Source organism: Hakea prostrata, chromosome 8, assembly GCF_041222555.1.
Source record: "Hakea prostrata isolate BN-2017 chromosome 8, UWA_Hpros_2, whole genome shotgun sequence".
Lineage (NCBI taxonomy): Eukaryota > Viridiplantae > Streptophyta > Magnoliopsida > Proteales > Proteaceae > Hakea > Hakea prostrata.
This window is the reverse complement of record NC_142607.1, coordinates 10,252,678-10,271,021: the sequence shown is the minus strand read 5'-3', so window position 1 is coordinate 10,271,021 and position 18,344 is coordinate 10,252,678. Positions and strand designations below refer to the sequence as shown.

Sequence of the window (18,344 nt, the reverse complement as noted above, 5' to 3'; positions counted from 1 at the left end):
AGATTGAATCTCAGCAATCACCATTCTTGGGCAAAAAGATTGAATCTCATGCATAATTTTATTTTGATTAAAATCCACCAATATCTAATATATTTGTCAAATTTGCTCTATATTATCTGTAATAACCAAATTAAAACATCTTATCCTTGAAAGAAACACAAAGATATTCAATTAGTTCTCTTTTTAATTAATTATGAAAAAATAAATCAAATAAATAATGATAAATGCATGGTTATCATTCATTTTCCTAATATGTGGAGATTGAGATGTGAAGAAAATATAGAACTTTACCTTGACGGGTTGAAGATCCAAATTCCACCATAACCTCCTCCAGTTACATGTTGGCAGGATCCTGTCTACTTACTAATCTTTATTATGATAAACCGTGTTTGGTCTACCAACTTACATAATCGATTATTGATGAAATTTATATTTGTCATATGGTAGATTGAACAAATTCTACACTCAAATACTTTAAAAAGGTTTTCTCTTCTAATTGACATCATGCTAAACACAAATGCTATTGCTTGTAATAACTCTTCTTTTAAGAATAAAATATTATATAAAAACGATCTCTAGTGCCTAGGGCAAAAACAGACATATACTTTGTTGGATCTTCTTATAAGTGAAAAGAAATTAAAAACACTTTCAAAATCGACAAGTCTACCAAGAAGAAAAGATTAAAAATCCATCAAAATTAATTATCCTCCACTTTTCTTTCTTTCTTTTTTTTTAATTTTTTTTTTTTCTACCTTTTTCGTTGAAAGTTAAAATGAGGTTAAGGGTAGAGAACAGTAGAAAATAATCTTTCTCAATTATGAAAAAATTTTATTATTTGAAATTATTTGACATCTATTATTAGTTTAATTTTTATTTAAAATAATAGAAATTTTTTTCCAAAATCTATAAGGGCCTTTTTGTTTATTATGGATTATGGTGAGAATTTCATTATCTTCATTTATGCGCAAGTTTACTTAAATTTTATAGTTAAAATGAGAGTAAATTAATTATTTTTTTTATATAAAAATCATATTTCCCCCCTTTTTTTTTGTTTGCCAACCCCGATTTTCCGGTGTCGCCTGGTTGTGGTGGGTGGCCCAAGCGGGGATTTTTTGGCCCGCGTCCGCCTGCCGGCCCTCCTTGGCCCCCCGTGGTTCTTCTCTTTTTTGTTCACTATCATTTTCTAACAATTTTTTATTATGACATACCAAACTTATTTTTCATTCTATAATTTATTTTCGATAAAATTCACCAAATCATTTTTCATTCTTGACCAACAATGAATTCTTGTACTTATTTATTTTAAATATGCATAATAGAGAATGAGAATTGATACCAAAAAGAGCCTTAACCCAAATATTGTAACCATAACGGATACTTTGATGTATAATGTAAATGTAATAATTTGTAAATTTAAGGAATGTAAATGTAATTATCATTTTTCAATGAAGTTCCCTTTGACAAAAAAAGCGGAAATATAATCACCTTGAGGATAGACCTAAGAATCAATATGAGGGGAAGCAATAAGTAAAAAAAATTATAATACTATCCTTTTGAGGATATAATCAAGGTGTGCGCAAACTGGCGGATGAATCTCAGACAAAAATAAATAATAAGTAATAATAAGTAATAATAATAATAATAATAATAATAATAATAATAATAATAATAATATAATAATTATTATTATTATTATTATTATTATTATTATTATTATTATTATTATTATTATTATTATTAGTAGTTTTTTTTTTTTTTGTAATATATAATATTTATTCAAAAAGAAAACAGTACCGGTAATAATCCAAAATCTATATTAAATTCTTAGGAACAAGTGAAAAGCCACAAAACATTCGTCGATTTTTGCAAAATCCTTAATGATTGATTTGATTTACAACAAATTTTCTTATCCAACATTTTACGTGTTAGAGTCTAGATATAAATCATATAATACAAACTCTCATATTGTGTTGTGTTTTGAATTTTAAGATAGAGTTTGTATTTCATTAGGTTTGAATTCAAAATTTAAAATTTGAATTTGATTTGGTGTGTTAAAAATATATGCTCGTCAATTATAAATAAAAAAAAGTAAGAAACTTTCATACTCTTACTCATACGTATTCAACATTTTTAAAAAAATGAGAAAGAGTCAAAGAGAGAAAAATAAGCATACCTGATTGTAATCCTATGAAAAAGGTTTAAGAGAAAAGTCTAACTTTTTCAAATCCAAAATTTTCTTTAGGAGAGTAAAGAGAGAAGATAAGAAAATAAATTAGAAGAAAGGATGATTGAAATTGGAAGTTTTTTTTTTTTTTTTAAGGTACTGGTGCTTTTTTAATACTGGAAATTTAATACCGTCCGCAAGGGTCGAACCCATGACCTCTCACTGAAAAGCATAGATCTTTACTACTCAACCAACCCTGCATTGGCGAAATTGGAAGTTACTTGTTTCTCTTTAAAAATTATATTTTAATTATACGGTTAGATTGAAAATAAGAACGACATGTATATCTTTATTTGTATATTAAGAAATTTATGGATGGTTCAATGATCCATTATATACCCCTTTATTTGTATATTATGAAATTATAAAATAATAAAAAATGAACAGCATATTTACACCACGAAAAAATAAAATAAAAAACCCTACATCACAGCTGTTATTTTAATAATAATGATGATGATAATAATAATAATCATGATAATGAATGATTGTAAGGAAACCAGATATGGTTAAGATTTTTTTAAATATTTAAAAGAAACTCAGATACAATTGGATTTGACCATGAATTATCGAATGAATCATGCCGATCAATTGATTCTATTTTTCAAGAAAATAAAAGAAAAAAGCCCAAGTTGTCAACGCAGGGTTGATAGCCGGGTAAGATTCATACTTTTCAATGGAGCGGTCATGGGTTCGATCTTTGTGAACGACAAAGGTTCCTCTGAAGATGTAATCTAGGTGCGCGCAAGCTGCCTAGATAAACCTCATACAGCCAAAAATAATAATAATAAAAAATAAAAACCCAAGCTGTCTAATCAATCTATGAACGTTGATATAATATGTAGTAGTATTGGGTTGTCTATTTAATTAATATTACACAATAAAGTCTCACGGTTGATCTGGTCATGCAGGTTTAAGTCAAGAAACATCCTATCCACTAAACGGTGCATTATAATGCCTCTAAATTTTCAACCTATCAAGATAGAGGTTTGTGCTCTCCTTACACATTTACATCACATATTAACAAGGGGTCCACCAGATCTATTGGCGGTCCAATCTCTAAGGGCTTGTATGGTTACATGAATCCAGAGATTTCAAATCTCTGGATTCATGAATCTGAGAATTATACCCGTTTCGTTGTAAAAATCTCTAGATTCATGAAATCTAGAGATTCACCTTTTTACACTAAAAACGTGAATCTGTAGATTTATTGGTAAGGGGTGAAATCCAGAGATTTCAAAAAAGCTATACATTTGCACATTCACAAAATCACGTCGATCAAATAGTTTTTTAGGATGAATCCACAAATTTCATTCCACAACCAAACATCTAATTTTATAAATTATAACTCCACAAATTTGAAATCAATTTGAAATCTCTAGATATTTGAAATCTCCGGACTCATGTAACCAAACAGGCCCTAATACATTTTGCCAAAATTTATAGGTGGGTCCTTGATCGTGTGTCGCTAACCAATCAAATATGAAGTCTTATACCAACCTAGCTAGTAGAAGTATGAGGTCGAACTACGTGGAACTAAAAGGCTAAGTTACCAAAAAAAAAGGCTAAGTTACCAGGATTGAATTCAACAAAACCTAATTTAAAAAATTTGAATTGTTTTTATTCTACTTTTAGAAACACAGAAATTACGACCTTACATAAATTAAACTATTAATTAATGTGAATACTTTAACCATGAATAAATGAAGATTTTTTGGATTTTGAATCCCCAATGCTATTCTTTTATTTTTTTTTTGTAGAAAAAATCCCCAATGCTATTCACTAATAGATTCAACTCTACAAATCACAACAAAAGATGGTATCTCCTAGATATGCCCTATCTTCGCAAGACTATCATCCATCTCCTATACACTATGAGTTTATCTTCTTTATCCATTAATTTGACTCTTATTCGTTCTTATTTTGGAAAAACTCAAAACTAGAAAGTTGAATATTTTTTCGTTCTCTTTCCATAGCATCTTGAATCATCACAATCTAAGTTCCAACAAAAAGTTATATTTATACCCAAAATACTGAAAATAAGTCTCTTTACAAGATTTTCAAATCTTGTTAATAATTCTGTTCCTTGAACCTCTAAATCTTTTCAATTTGGCTAAGATTTGTGCTTTTCATGCATGAATTAATATTGAATATCAGCAATCACGATTCTTAGGCAACAAGGTTGAATCTCATGATTTTATTTTGACTAAAATCCACCAATATCTAATATATTTTTCAACTTTATTCTATAGTATTTGTAATAACCAAAGTCATCTTAATCCTTAAAAAAAATACAAAAATATTCAATTACCTTTCTTCCAATTAATTTTAAAAAAAATCAAATAAAGAATGATAAACGCATGTTTATCATTCCCTTTCCTAATATGTGGTAGAGATTGAAATGTGAAGAAAGCACAGAGCTTTACCCTGACAGGTTGAAGATCCAAATTCCATCATAACCTTCTCCAGTTACATACTGGCAGGATCCTTTCTACTTACATATCTTTATTATGATAAACCGTGTTCTGATCTACCAACTTACATAACCAAATAATGATAGAAATTTATATTTGTCATATGGTAGATTGAACAAATTCTACATTCAAACACTCAAAACTCTACCCAAAAAAATTCATACACTCAAATACTTTCAAAAATGTTTTCTCTTCTAGTTGACATCATGCTATACGCAAATGCTATTGCTTGAAATAGCAGCTCTTTTTTTAAAAGTAAAATATTATATACAAATTATCCCATATGCCTAGTGCCTAATTGCCTATAGTCTCGCATAAATAAAGACATATATACTTTTCTCTGTCTTCTTATAAGTGAAAAGAAATAAAAAGACACTTAAAAATCGATCATGATTATCCTCCACTTTTCCTTTTTCCTTTTTTTTTTTTTTTTTTTTTTTTCCTTTTTTCTTTTCCTTTTTTCTTTTTCTTTTAAAAGCTTTTCCTTGAAAGTTAAAATGAGGTTAAGGGTAGAAGAGGGCAGTTTGAAAATTTAGAAAATATATAAAACCTAAATCATCCCAAAACCCAAGTGTTGTAAGAATAAGGGATACTTTGATATGAATCCAACATAGAGTATGTAAATGTAATAATTTATAAATTTAAGAGATGTATATGAAATTATCTTTTTTTCAATGAAGTTCTCTTTGACGAAAAAAGTGGGTAGACCTATGATTTAATATGGGGAAAGCAATAATTACAAAATGTATAGTATTAATATTCAGAAAGAAAATCGTTCGGTAATAATTTAAAATTTATATTAAATTCTTAGGAACAAGTGAAAAGCCACAAAACAGGCGACGATTTTTACAAAAGTCCTAATGATTGATTTCATTTACAACAAATTTTTTTATCCAACATTGCACGTATTAGAATCTAGATATAATACAAACTCTCATATTCTGTTGTGTTTTGAATCAAAGAACAGAGTTTGTATTTTTTTTTGTTTGAATTTAATTTGGTGTGTTAAAAATATATGCTCTCTCATAGCAAGAAATTTTCATACTCTTTTTTTTCTTTGGTAGAAGAAACTTTCATACTCTTACTCTCATACGTATCAAAACTGAGAAAGAGTCAAAGAAAAAACTCAGAGAAAAAGGAAGAAAACAACTTGCAAAGGAGAGAAAAATAAGAATATCTGATTGTAGTCCTATGGAGAAAGTTTAGGAAAAAAGTCTTAACTTTTTTCAAATCAAAGTTTTTTTTTTAAGAAAGAAGAAGAGATAAGATAAGAGAATAAATAAGGAAAATTTTAAGGATGGTGAGTTAGTTTCTAATTGAAAGTTAATTGTTTCTCCTTACAAGTTAGATTTTAATTATAATGAATGGAACCTGAGTCCCGCCAGGCTATCCTACTACTTCATCCTTATTCAAAGATTCAATGAAAGTTTGAGAACATTATTACAAAACCCATTTTCGAAATTAAAGGACTTTCTCAAGGCTGATATGTTGACTGGGCTAAATTAGTTTTTTCTTTATTTTGTTTTGTTTTGTTTTTTACTGGATTCTATGTGTGACGTTGGGTGTTAATTATGTAAAATATAAATATTTGATATAATTTAAAATATCAAATACCAGTTGACCAGCATTCTTTTTTTTTTTTTTTTTTTTTTTTTTTTTTTTTTTTTGAATCTGACCCGCATTCGGTTTGGCTGTTAACTTCTTCAAGTTTAAACAAAACTTGTATGAACTTTCCACAAAAAACTAAGTGGCTCTATAAATAGCTGTCTTTGACAACTCATCTTTCATTATTCAGTTTCTAAAGAAAAAGAAACGATCTTCTATTATTTAGTTCCTCTGCAGCTCTGCTTCTATCTTGTTGACGAGACACAGCTTCAAGACTTCAAGTAAGTTCTGGTTGTTGGTCGGGTTTCGCCTTAAATCCATTATGGGTTTCCTGTTGGACCCCGATTTGATAGTTTTTTGAATTTGAAAGGATATGTTTTCAAGAAAATCTGCTATTCTTTTCTTTTTCTTTTTTTTGGGTAACAAGAAAATTGCTAGATGGGGTTTAGAGCTATAATTCTAAGAATTGCAGGGTTAGAGATGCTGGAATTTATGTGTGTAAAAACTGAAATTTTTTTGCTTCTTTCTATATTTCTTCCTGAACCCATTGCTCTTGAATAGGTGAAAAAGGACTCTCTTATGTTCTTCCTGAAAACCTTTGTTGAACTTCTGTACCCAGAATTTTCACCACCTATTTTCTCGAATGGGGTGGGAAATTCTCAAAATATCTTGTTGGCATGTCGTCGTTTCTTGATAGCCTTTTTATTCTATGAGTAAATTGCTTTTTTCCCCTTTAATTTGTTGGGTTCTGAAACACAAGTTTTAAATTTGTGAATTGGGGAGACGAGCGCTTTTAGGGTTGATTGATTTCTCATGTTTTTCTGTGTATTTTATGGATATATTCTCTTATTTGGAACTAGAAGAAGAGTTCAATTGTTGCTGATGTGAACATTTTCTTTTGATGGTATGCAGATAGAAAAATGGGTAACCTTCTCTGCTGTGTTCAAGTCGATCAATCCAATGTAGCTATCAAGGAGACATTTGGGAAGTTTGATGATGTCCTTGAGCCGGGATGCCATTGTGTGCCTTGGGTCCTGGGAAGCCAGGTAGCTGGGCATCTCTCCCTTAGGTTGCAACAATTGGACGTGCGTTGTGAGACCAAGACTAAGGTTTGTCAGTTATTTAATTCATTTCTTTTCCCCTGTAATTTGTTGTTCTTTTTCCAATTCAAATCCATTTCCACCCAAGAGCTATAATTTAGGTGAAAAGAAAAGCTGGTGACATGTTTTATGAGTCCAAGTGAGCTGCTGTACACTTCTTGACCTTCAAACCAGAAAACATTGTTATGAAGCTGCCTTAAAGATTGCATTCATTACTGAATTGATATTTCTTCTTCTGAATCATTTTGCAGGATAATGTGTTTGTCAATGTTGTTGCATCTATCCAATACCGAGCCTTGGCTAATAATGCAAGTGATGCTTTCTACAAACTAAGCAATACAAAATCCCAAATCCAGGCTTATGTTTTTGATGGTATGAAGTATAAACTAGAAAATTTTATTACGTGCAAACGTCTGAAACTGATCACCATGGACTAATAGTGCCTTTACAAATTTTCAGTGATCAGAGCAAGTGTCCCCAAGCTTGATCTAGATGAAGTTTTTGTGCAGAAGACTGGAATTGCCAAAGCTGTAGAAGAGGAGCTTGAAAAGGTAAGCTGTTTATGGACAAATGGAAGTATGAGCATATAACATGTGCTTTTGGGAAGTAACCCACATAAGTCAATGCTGTATTCTAGAAATGTGTTTGATCTTTTGTTTAGAAGTTACATATAAAAGCTTATGCCCTAATCTAAATAACTACACAACAAAAATCATTGAAGCTGAACTTGTTCCTCTGTGATCTCCAGGCTATGTCTGCCTATGGCTTCGAGATTGTTCAGACTTTAATTGTTGATATAGAGCCTGACGAGCATGTGAAGCGAGCAATGAATGAAATCAATGCTGGTAAGTACCTTTATTCATAGATAATTTGATCAGTTATAAAATCTTAGTTCATCCCAGTACTATTAGATGCTGCACTTGCATGTTGAAAGAGTGGTGAAACAGCAGTGTTACAACTCTTTGCTAAGATTCTTTGCTAGTTGACCATTTGTAGTGCAGCCAGCCCCATTGAAGGATGCAATAGCCAACTTATGACATTCCCTGAATAGGAGATCCTCTAGATTAGCCATATATGTAGTCTTCAACTAACTCCCTTTGATGCAGAAGACAGCATCTAATACCACTTATCAATTTTTGAAGAGGGTTTTAGCTCTACTATGATTTCATTTTCCTTCAAATTTTCTGAATGAATAAAATTTCTTTCAGCTACAAGACTGAGGGCAGCAGCTTCTGATAAGGCAGAAGCTGAGAAGATTGTTCAAATCAAACGAGCTGAGGGAGAAGCTGAAGCAAAATATTTGGCAGGGTTGGGTATTGCTCGACAGCGCCAGGCAATTGTGGATGGTCTGAGAGACAGTGTATTAGGCTTCTCAGTGAATGTTCCAGGGACAACTGCAAAAGATGTTTTGGACATGGTCCTTGTCACTCAGTATTTTGACACCATGAAGGAGATTGGTGCTTCCTCTAAAACAAATGCAGTTTTTCTCCCTCATGGACCTGGTGCTGTACGTGATGTCGCAACTCAAATTCGTGAGGGACTGCTCCAGGCATCAGAAATCACCCAGTAATTGAGGAACTAATGATGCTCAACTACCAAATATATGTGAATAAACTTACCTGCACCGTATTTTGTCTTCTTTTGTGGGAGTTTGTTTGAAGTCAAGATGTGGCAACAGTAGCCATCCATACTAGTTTGTCCTTTATAAAATTTGATTGTGTAAGTAAATAATGATTGTGGACTTTGAACAGCTTTCATGTTAGAAGATAGTGTTTAATGACTGAATTTCATAGTCCCTATGTGAGAACCATGTCATATACATATATATACAATAAACTGTTACAGTTTACAGCAGTCGGTGACTTTAACTGAACATCCCAAGAACAATTTAAATGGAAAACTTTTGGTGAATATTTTCAAGGAAGTCTTCAGCTATCTTGCTTGTAGGCATGTCTGAAAATTAAGAAACATTTCTTTAGATTTACTAGGATAACGATGCAACTTTCCATTAAACTATCACATTCAATGTTTAGCCCCTTCGCGTTCGAAAACAAAATCAAAGATTCAGTACTGCTTCCTTGCCTAGTTTTACCAGGAAATAGTCCTCATCAGAAAACCAGAACGAGGTATTAAGAAAAATCAATACGAAAACTTATCTAGCCCACCAGTTTTCTTAGTTATAACTTGACGCAAAGCAAGATGAAACTTATGTCTAAGTTATCCCTGTATCGGGTTACAGTAAATTTCAGGCATTACCAGACAATTCATGACCACTTCCAGAAAGCCCAGAAACAATGACCACCGAAGGTCTTGAAATAATACTTCCACATGGAGAGTAAAACAGTAAACTGCAAAGCACCACCGGCATCAAGCGTTCCTAAAAATCTAAAGCTTCAAAGTGTCAACAGAACATCCAAGATTTAAAACTCAAAATGGCAGAGGGGGCTGTATATGTAAAAAAATCAGGCTGCTAAGCTACCCGCAGCTGTCTGATTCAAGAAAGTTGGCCGATTCGATACCTGACATCAACTCTCTAGAAAAAATTTGAAGTTCCCACAAACAAAGATGATGAATGATAACCCGTTCCCAGCTTAAAAATATTGACCATTTGCCAATGCATATTTTAGATACACAACACATGTAAAACAGAAATTTGCACTCTAATTCAAACAAGAATCGTGCTACAGCACGACTATTTTACATTCTCTGAATTCCAACAAAATTTGGCAGAATCACAAGCACCTAAAAAAATGAGCCAAACTTCCGGATAAAAACCACTGCCCTAGCTCGACTGTGTCGTCCTCAAAAGTCAAAAACAACAAGATGATGATGAATAACGTAGGGAGGGAATGACGCTGGACCATGACACCAGCTACAATTATTTTTGTTGACCCATGATAGAAAACAAAGATGAATGTCAATTGACAAGAGTCTTGTGTTTACCTTGTCTCTCTACTTAACACCCCCCCCCCCCCCAACTCAAAAAACAAATGAACCCATCACCTAAGGCTTGAGAGCTAAAGCCAGTCCAATCTTGGCACTCTTCTCAATGGCTCTAGTGTCCACCTCACTGGAAATGGTGAAGAGGGACTTGGGTCGCCACTCATGCTGAATAAGAGCACTAGCCTTTCCGTAGTTATTGAACCGAGCCTTCACTGTAGTCAATGGGTCCAATGCCTTCTGGGTTCCAATTGTTAATGTGTTCTCGTTTGTTGAGAAACTGTGACTCAATTCAGCACCGACAGCAGTGTTCGTCAACGGGCTCACGGAGTGATAGTATGCACCAGTCAGAGTATCACCCTTATCATTCCTGGAGAGAATACAACAATAAATTGATGATGTCAAAATCTGAAAATTGATCAAACTCTTATCATTGACTAAGCTTTCTTTTATCATATTTCCCATAGACTTTTGAAACATGCAAACCCTTTGGCACTAAGTTTCATTTTATCACTCAGCATAGACTTGACATGATATCTACAAAAAATCAAATGCAACATATCCACTGTTCAGCCCTGAGTGGGCCCATAGTGCAACATTTGAGTCCCCGGGTTAAGGGAACTCAGAGGAGTATGGACACACCAACAATGGGGCAAAAAGCACATTGTGCATAACCCATGCTCATGAAGCTTCCAATCATATCCCGAGCACAAGATATGTCCAAATGAAAACAATGCAAAGTTGCAAGAGAAGCAACAAAAAGATGCTTGGCCTATCTCCAAGATTCAAATTCAAAATTGCCTAGGTACCAATCAGATTTGATCATAACTTACATTTAATCACAATCTAACTAAATAGTGAAAGTATTAGTGAAAGTATCAGACTGTCAAGATTATTTTCCAAATTTTTTTTGGGGAAAAAAAAAAAGAAATAAATGTATTACATAGAGATCATTGGGCACTGTGAAAAAAATCAGGGAAGTTTATCCCAAAATTCAGAATATGGAACTATCATTTGACTGAAGGAAAGCCAATAGAATGGAAAGCACTCCAATATGCAAGAAAAAGATAAATGAGACAACAGTCAGTCACTAAGATAAGTGGGTTCTCAAAGGAAGCGGGTTTTGGGTGGATTGTAAAGGAGTGAGAAGACTGCAAAGTAATAACAGAGTTATTAGTGAGAAAATTGGGAAAAACAGTACATAATGAGGGACTTAGATCCTCTGTTGAGCAGCAGGAAGCCCACAGCCAACCATCCCTGCAGGTACCAGCATACTGCCACATGCACCTTGACTCTACTAGAACCAGTAGGGCCGTTGATGTGCAGCAGACACCCTGCCAAGTCATAGCAGATCCACACCCATAACATAGCGACTGAGACAACAGGTAGCCAAGGTCAACCTCTATCGAAATCCTGAGAAGCATGTGCTATGCACCCTTCGATAAACCATAAAAAAAAAAAAAACCACTGTTTCCTAAACTAAACTATCAATTGGTTTTTTTCAGAGCGGACTTCAGAAAGCTAACCAAGAAAAACCAAAGGCTAAATTTTCAAATATCAAACACCATAAACAAGTAAAATATCATATTTTACACTCCAACAAACCTAATCAATTGCTGAACAAGAAACCTGTAACCTGCCTTAAAATTTTAATTTAAAAATGACATTGCATAATTGCCCACAAACTTTAAATCAAAAGGACCACCCTGCCATCCAAACCTAAACTAATCAATATTAATACACATCAGACAAGCTAGATTGTAGATTGCTTCAGCAATATGTTATCATGTAGCAAAGAAAATAAGGATACTCACAAGGTCAGGGAAGCAATGAGATCAGCATTAGTAAAATTCAAGCCAGCATTGCATTTGATGAAGTTTCCAGTAGCAGTGTCAAAAGCAACATCAGTCCCAAGGGCAAGAGTATTGCTTCCAACTACACCAGAAAAGTTAACAACGGGGCTTGCAGTCAACCCAATGCTGGTGCTGATGGCTGCATAGTCATGCAAGTACTGGAGTTCCACCTGTTATGACCACCACAATTATTCAACAGAAATTAGCATAAATAAAGGCTTTAAATGCACTAAATTGACAGAATTTAAAAAACAGGTCTAAAATACCAAATCAGGATAAAATATCATTGAAAGTATACAGACATGAATCTTTGTTTCCATAAAACATTTTTGACCCTATTTGTTGAAGAAGATGCAATAAAATTCAGTGGTTCAGAATCCACCACACTAGAGGCAAGAAAGGAACACTTCAGGAGCTTGCATTGCTCCAGCTCAACTTGGTACAGTCTGGTTCACAACCGGAACCATGGTTCAAGAGCTAGTCCAATTCTGGTGGTTCTAAAAACACAATAAATGCCCTACCAAGCTCTAATCACAGCATCATCTTACGACAGAAAAATTCAGTTTTTATTCGGTCTAATATTTACTTCAAATGCAAAATTAGAGGCTGAAGGAATTTGTTTACATTAAGCTATCCTTTTCCTTGCTATATTATTCGATTAGGACACTGCCAATTGTTTATGTAAGCTGTATTTTTTCCTTGATATATTATTTGATTAGGACACTGCCAACTCAGCCAACCAATTTGCAAGTTTAGAGTCCTACATTGGTTCAGTCGAGCATTTTCTAGAGACAATAGCCATAATCTGATGAGAGAAGTTTGTTTCCAGCAGAGTTCTTGAGGCTTCAGTGAGTATTGTGAGATGAAGGAGACACTACTGATATACTGGTGGGATTCCACTCTTGGGGCCAGGTTGGATGCTTTTATATCATTGTTTTCTCTTACTCTTCCATAGAAAATGGTCATCGCTGAAAGCTGAATACCACACATGTTTTAGTTCTTCATGTGATTTATATATGATTCTGTCTTCTTATTCTTAGGGCGGGCCTGGTGCAATGGTGGAGTCTCTCCATTGTGCGCTGGAGGTCGCGGGTCGACAGCCCCTGCAGCGGGGAGGCCCCAGAGCCCTCCCCGCCCCCGTGGGGGGCCCCCCCCGGGTCCCCCCTTCTGTCTTCTTATTCTTCCTTCTACAGATACAGGTCAGATCTGAAACCTGAAAATGTGCGTGTTTTAGTTCTTTACTTGTTAACTCTGTTTTGCTAATAAATGTTAAGCAAGAAGGATTTTGAATTAAATCTTACAATCTGCTATAATACTCTGCTAATTAAACAGCACTTGACCAAAAATTGGCACAACACCACCCATAGATCTTCTGATATTCTTCTCCTAACTGTGGTTCCTTACTTTCTAGTGATCCTAGAATTTCCAAGGCTCCATAAATCCCAACCTCTGAGATGTGTCTACAACACCCCCACCATCCAGAAAATACTTATTTTTCATCTTTAAAAAAATATTTAACCATTTCAAACAATAACTAACATCAAAATTACCACATGAACAAAAATGATTATCTGAAATAAATACTATTTTCTAACAACATGCACCAAATGTAAGAATGATCCACTTTAGTGCCACGGAATAAATAAAGAACAAAGGTATACACACACCTACATCAAATTTATCACCAGTCATGGGAAAAAAGTAAGGTGAATCAGGCAAAAGCATTATATCGTAGAGGCAACAAAATGACAATAAACTACTCACCTTACCAGACCTTTGGTCAGGAACGATGAAGCTAAAGATTGTCTTCAGCCCAGGTGCAGGTTCATCCACAGTAATGGTTGTTACAAGCTGGGAAAATCAAATATTTTAAACTAATAATTAAAAAACAACTGAAGACCAGAAAAAATTAAATTAGATTTATATCTTCTGAACAACAAACCCCCCCCCCCCCAAAAAAAAAAAAAAAGCAGCTAAACAAGGATACAGACAACTCAAGGATTTAAGAGTAAAGCCAGTTATGTATAGGTGAGATGCCCCAAAAGGGTAAGAGAGGCGGAGAATACAGGTTGCCTGTCAATTTAGACCAGAACCCATGCCAGCTTGGCTACCTCCTTGGGGCCTAATCCAGACCTCTAAATCAAAAAAGCAAACTTCAGAAGGTCAAAACTGATGTGCCAGCCACATGGTAAGTACAGAGTAATATAACCTATGACTCAGTTATGAAGTAAGATCCATAACCAAACCAACTAGGCACCGTACCCAATTTCAGCCAAGACATCATGAAATAGTTAATTCAACAAATTGAAATGCTCTATGTGTTGGACAGCATATTATAATAAATTACATTGGAGTTTGTGTCCACTTTGATGTCAGTTGTGATGTTCTTGTTCTTAAGCTGTGTACTGACATCGGCCAAAAACTGCTCGCCTTTCTTGACTCCTGTAGAAGTGAGGGCCTGCAAAAATGTCAAATTAGAACCAACATAAAATAAATTCAAAGAACCAAAATAAATAAATAAATAAATAAAATAAAATAAAATCAGAAGAATGAAATACATCCAAATAGAACTTAAAAGTTATCAGCCTGGGAGGACAAACTGATCATATCATGATCAGTTTAGCACAATGCAATGTTGACTTCAAAGAACGATGCTTAGCAGATAGGGCAGTCATTTAGATCTCTTCGTTAGTATCACTTAAAATTACTACTTCTGTTCCAGACTTTCAATATCTAACCAAAAACTAGCATCAGATTCCCCTTCTTCCACTAACTAGACATTTAGAACTTCCATCAGCAAATTCATAGTTCTCAAGTCCCCACCTAGGGATGCATCTAGGCCAGCTTGGGTCACCAAGGCATCGGGCCCTCCAACACCACTGGTCGCCCAGCCACCTTGACAAATACTATTCTATTTATATATAATTCAAGCGCATTATTGAAGAAGATTACAGTTTAAAAAGACAATAGATACATATAAAAACTAGTAATTGAACTGCTGCGGAAAGTTACAATGCAACAGTCAATTGTTCAGAGAACATCTCATGAAAGTCAATAGTTCGATACGGATACATTGCAATATCAACCAAGGAAGAAAAGCACCGGTAAAAAAGGAAAATCAACAATACAATAAGCAGTTCATATCTGCAAATCCAAACACAGGTTGAAAAAATGCAGATCATCGTAAGATATGAGCATATATTTGAAAAAAAAATAAGGAAATACAAAACAACGAGTCACGGCGCATAAATATCGAAAAATAAAATGCTGAAAGACTAAACTAATCGATGATCAGTCCGGAACTTCACTACAGAAGAGAAACTTACCACGCCATTTGATGTGTAAGTTGTGAGGGTGAACTTGTGATCACTCTGGTAATCCTTATAGAGAAGATCTAAAGCAGAACATACAGTAGGAAATACAATACATTAACACAAATTCATGAAAAATGAAATCGAAAGACAGACTTGATGAAAAACTCATACGACAACAAGGAAGAAGAGATTTCCACCTCTGGTCTTCTTGCCAATCTCAGTGTAAAGTCCTGGACCTTTTCCCATCTTTTCTCCAACGAAAATGGGGATTTGATAGATTGAGCGGTAGAAGAACAGAGAGAGCAAAACCAGAGCAGTAACACAGAAATGTGTCTGGTCGAAATTAAATAAAACCCTAATTTTGATCGGTCTTCGGTTAGGATGTGGGTGTCTCTCTGTATCAATTTCTTTGGACAATATGGATGGTCCGATTGAAGGATGGGAAGTAGATGCTCTATTTGAGCCGTCGATTTATGTTACAACATCTGAAAATAAATGGGCGAGTCCAACGAGGAACACGTTCAGCTACGATGTCCACCACACCATTGTCTCGGGAGAAATTCAATTTGTCGGAATGATATTTTTTGTCAAAAAATCGTTGTGATTGTTTACAACCAACCGATCGAAATCGTTTGAAATTCCAGAACACTGTTTCCACCGTTAAGTTGGTATCTGATATCGTACAAAAGCATATTTGTACGGGCAAATTCAACGTGATCGTCGTAAACGATATGATTAAATGAGGTGTTGTTGGGAAGATATCTCGTGGGTCTACAGTGGCACCAAGCATCTCAAAAGGGTTTATTCGCTGACACAGCGCATTTCTTTTCCAAACCAATAAAAAAGTATCAATTTGTTTCTGTCAAAAATTAAAATAAAATAAAATCAATTTCTTGTCCAAAAAGAAATAAATAAAAATTTTATTAAATGGGTTGAATATCCTCCGTAACGGTGCACTCGTATTCGTATTCTTTTATTTTCCTTTTTCTTTGCTGAACCTTTTTTAATTATTTTTCAAATAGAAGTGATGTTTTAATATAAATCAGAAGTTTAACAAAAGGTTTTTATTTTTTTGCCAAAAAAGAGACTTATATTGAATATGAGGAGGTGTTACATTCTGTAGAAACATAGACCTCGTCTCTCTTCATGACCTTCTTTCATGACCGAAGAGGACAAGGACGATCATAAATTATGTCAAGGTCAAAAGCAATTATTTGTTCAATATTAAGAATGACCGGATGGGGGCCACGGCCCCAGATTTTTGAAAATTTAAAAATACCTACATATTTTCCTAATTTTTCTTACTTTACATGTGAAATACCACTATTTTGCCTCCCTCCAAAAATTAAAAATAAAAATCTAAGATGTAGATGATGGGTACAAATGTCATTCTCAATCATAATCAAATTGTTATTATTAAACCCCTAATTTTAAGGAATAAATGATTAAATTATAATTAAAAACTAACTCACGATCTATGAATTTCTCCCTATATTCTCTCTCATATTTTCATTCCTATTTATTCTCTAATGAATCTCCTATTTTATTCTTATTTCTTCTCTCTTTTTTTCTCACACGTCTCACAAAATATTGGAGTAGTTTGCAGACATTGAAATTTTTTGAAATCTTCTCCACAATTACAGTACTCACACTCTCTCTCACATTCATTACTATTTTTCTAATATTCATTTAATAAAGTATAATTTTTTTTTTTTATTTAGTTGTTCTTTCTTTTTCCTAAAATTTGATTATACTAATAGCAATTTGAATCTCGTTAGAATTCAATCATAAATTTTATCAGATCTAATCATAATCATTGATTTTTTTTTTTTCATCCTTCAACTTTTTTCTAAAATTTCATTCATATTAATGGAAATTCAAATCTCACTTAGAATTTCAGCTTCATTTACCTAAATTTTTTATGTAGGCCCCACATGTCAAAATATAATACGATTTTATCCGTGGGTCCCACATTGGCCCACGCATATTCGACCCCTCCCAATATTCAATCCTGACTCCGTCCCTGCCTGCAAGTAAATCGGCACACCTATTAGTCTCCCTAACTCCATAACGAATTATACAATTAAATGAGATTAATTCTTAAATATTCAAAATATGGATTACTTCTCTCCTAAAATGCCATGGGGAAAAAAACTGCGACTATGTTTGTGACTCTAATTACCAACCCAACAAAAAAAAATTGATATCGTGACAAAAGAATAATATATACGAAAATTCCTAGTTGAATAGTTGAGTCATCTAGGCATCTAGTTAAGTTATGTGGTTTGCACAACTAATTACACATAAGAATGATGATTTATTCATCTTCTTTTTATACAAAGTAGATTAAACTCAACTAGATCTTAGGTTCCGAAAATAAGTTTTCTATTAAGTTGACACTTAAAAACCCCAAAGGAAAAAGCCCCATGAAATCTATAAATTTTTGGATACACATGACTCTCTTTGCTAAACGGTGAGCAACAGTATTTCTAAAACGAGGAATATAAAAATAAGACAGCAATCGTTCTCTCAACTTTTCACATTTGATTTTCTGCAAAATGTTAAATTATTATCTTGTTTTCTCCCCAATATTTTGAAATAATAGATTTTATCCTTTTGTTTTACCTATTAAGTTGATTACATTACCTCTAATGGGAATAAAAATATATACTAATATGAAATTAACTCTCACCATTATTGTATTATCGTAAAAGCATGAAATCGAGAGAAAATGACTGCATTCATATTTCCTTAGAAGTCATTAATCAATTGATTTGATGGAATAATAAATAATACACAAAATTGTAATTATATTTCACAATATAATAATATTC

The 18,344-nt window shown here is 33.5% G+C and overlaps 2 protein-coding genes across 2 annotated transcripts; one reads left to right on the top strand and one right to left on the bottom strand.

The window, feature by feature from the left end:
• The first annotated feature begins 6,477 nt into the window (after positions 1–6,477).
• On the top strand, positions 6,478–9,277 carry LOC149006794 (hypersensitive-induced response protein-like protein 1). The gene is made up of 6 exons (XM_089164845.1): positions 6,478–6,584; positions 7,216–7,412; positions 7,655–7,775; positions 7,863–7,954; positions 8,152–8,248; positions 8,612–9,277. Exons 2-6 carry the CDS (start codon positions 7,224–7,226, stop codon positions 8,971–8,973), a joined length of 861 nt encoding a protein of 286 aa, XP_089020971.1. The 5' UTR covers positions 6,478–6,584; positions 7,216–7,223; the 3' UTR covers positions 8,974–9,277.
• Positions 9,278–10,042: 765 nt separating this feature from the next.
• On the bottom strand, positions 10,043–15,889 carry LOC149006793 (mitochondrial outer membrane protein porin of 36 kDa). Its single transcript, XM_089164846.1, has 6 exons — positions 15,708–15,889; positions 15,523–15,590; positions 14,544–14,654; positions 13,961–14,047; positions 12,158–12,366; positions 10,043–10,713 (listed from the first exon to the last, which is right to left on the bottom strand). The coding sequence occupies exons 1-6, from the start codon at positions 15,754–15,756 to the stop codon at positions 10,407–10,409; spliced, it is 831 nt and encodes a 276-aa protein (XP_089020972.1). The 5' UTR covers positions 15,757–15,889; the 3' UTR covers positions 10,043–10,406.
• Between the last annotated feature and the right edge of the window lie 2,455 nt (positions 15,890–18,344).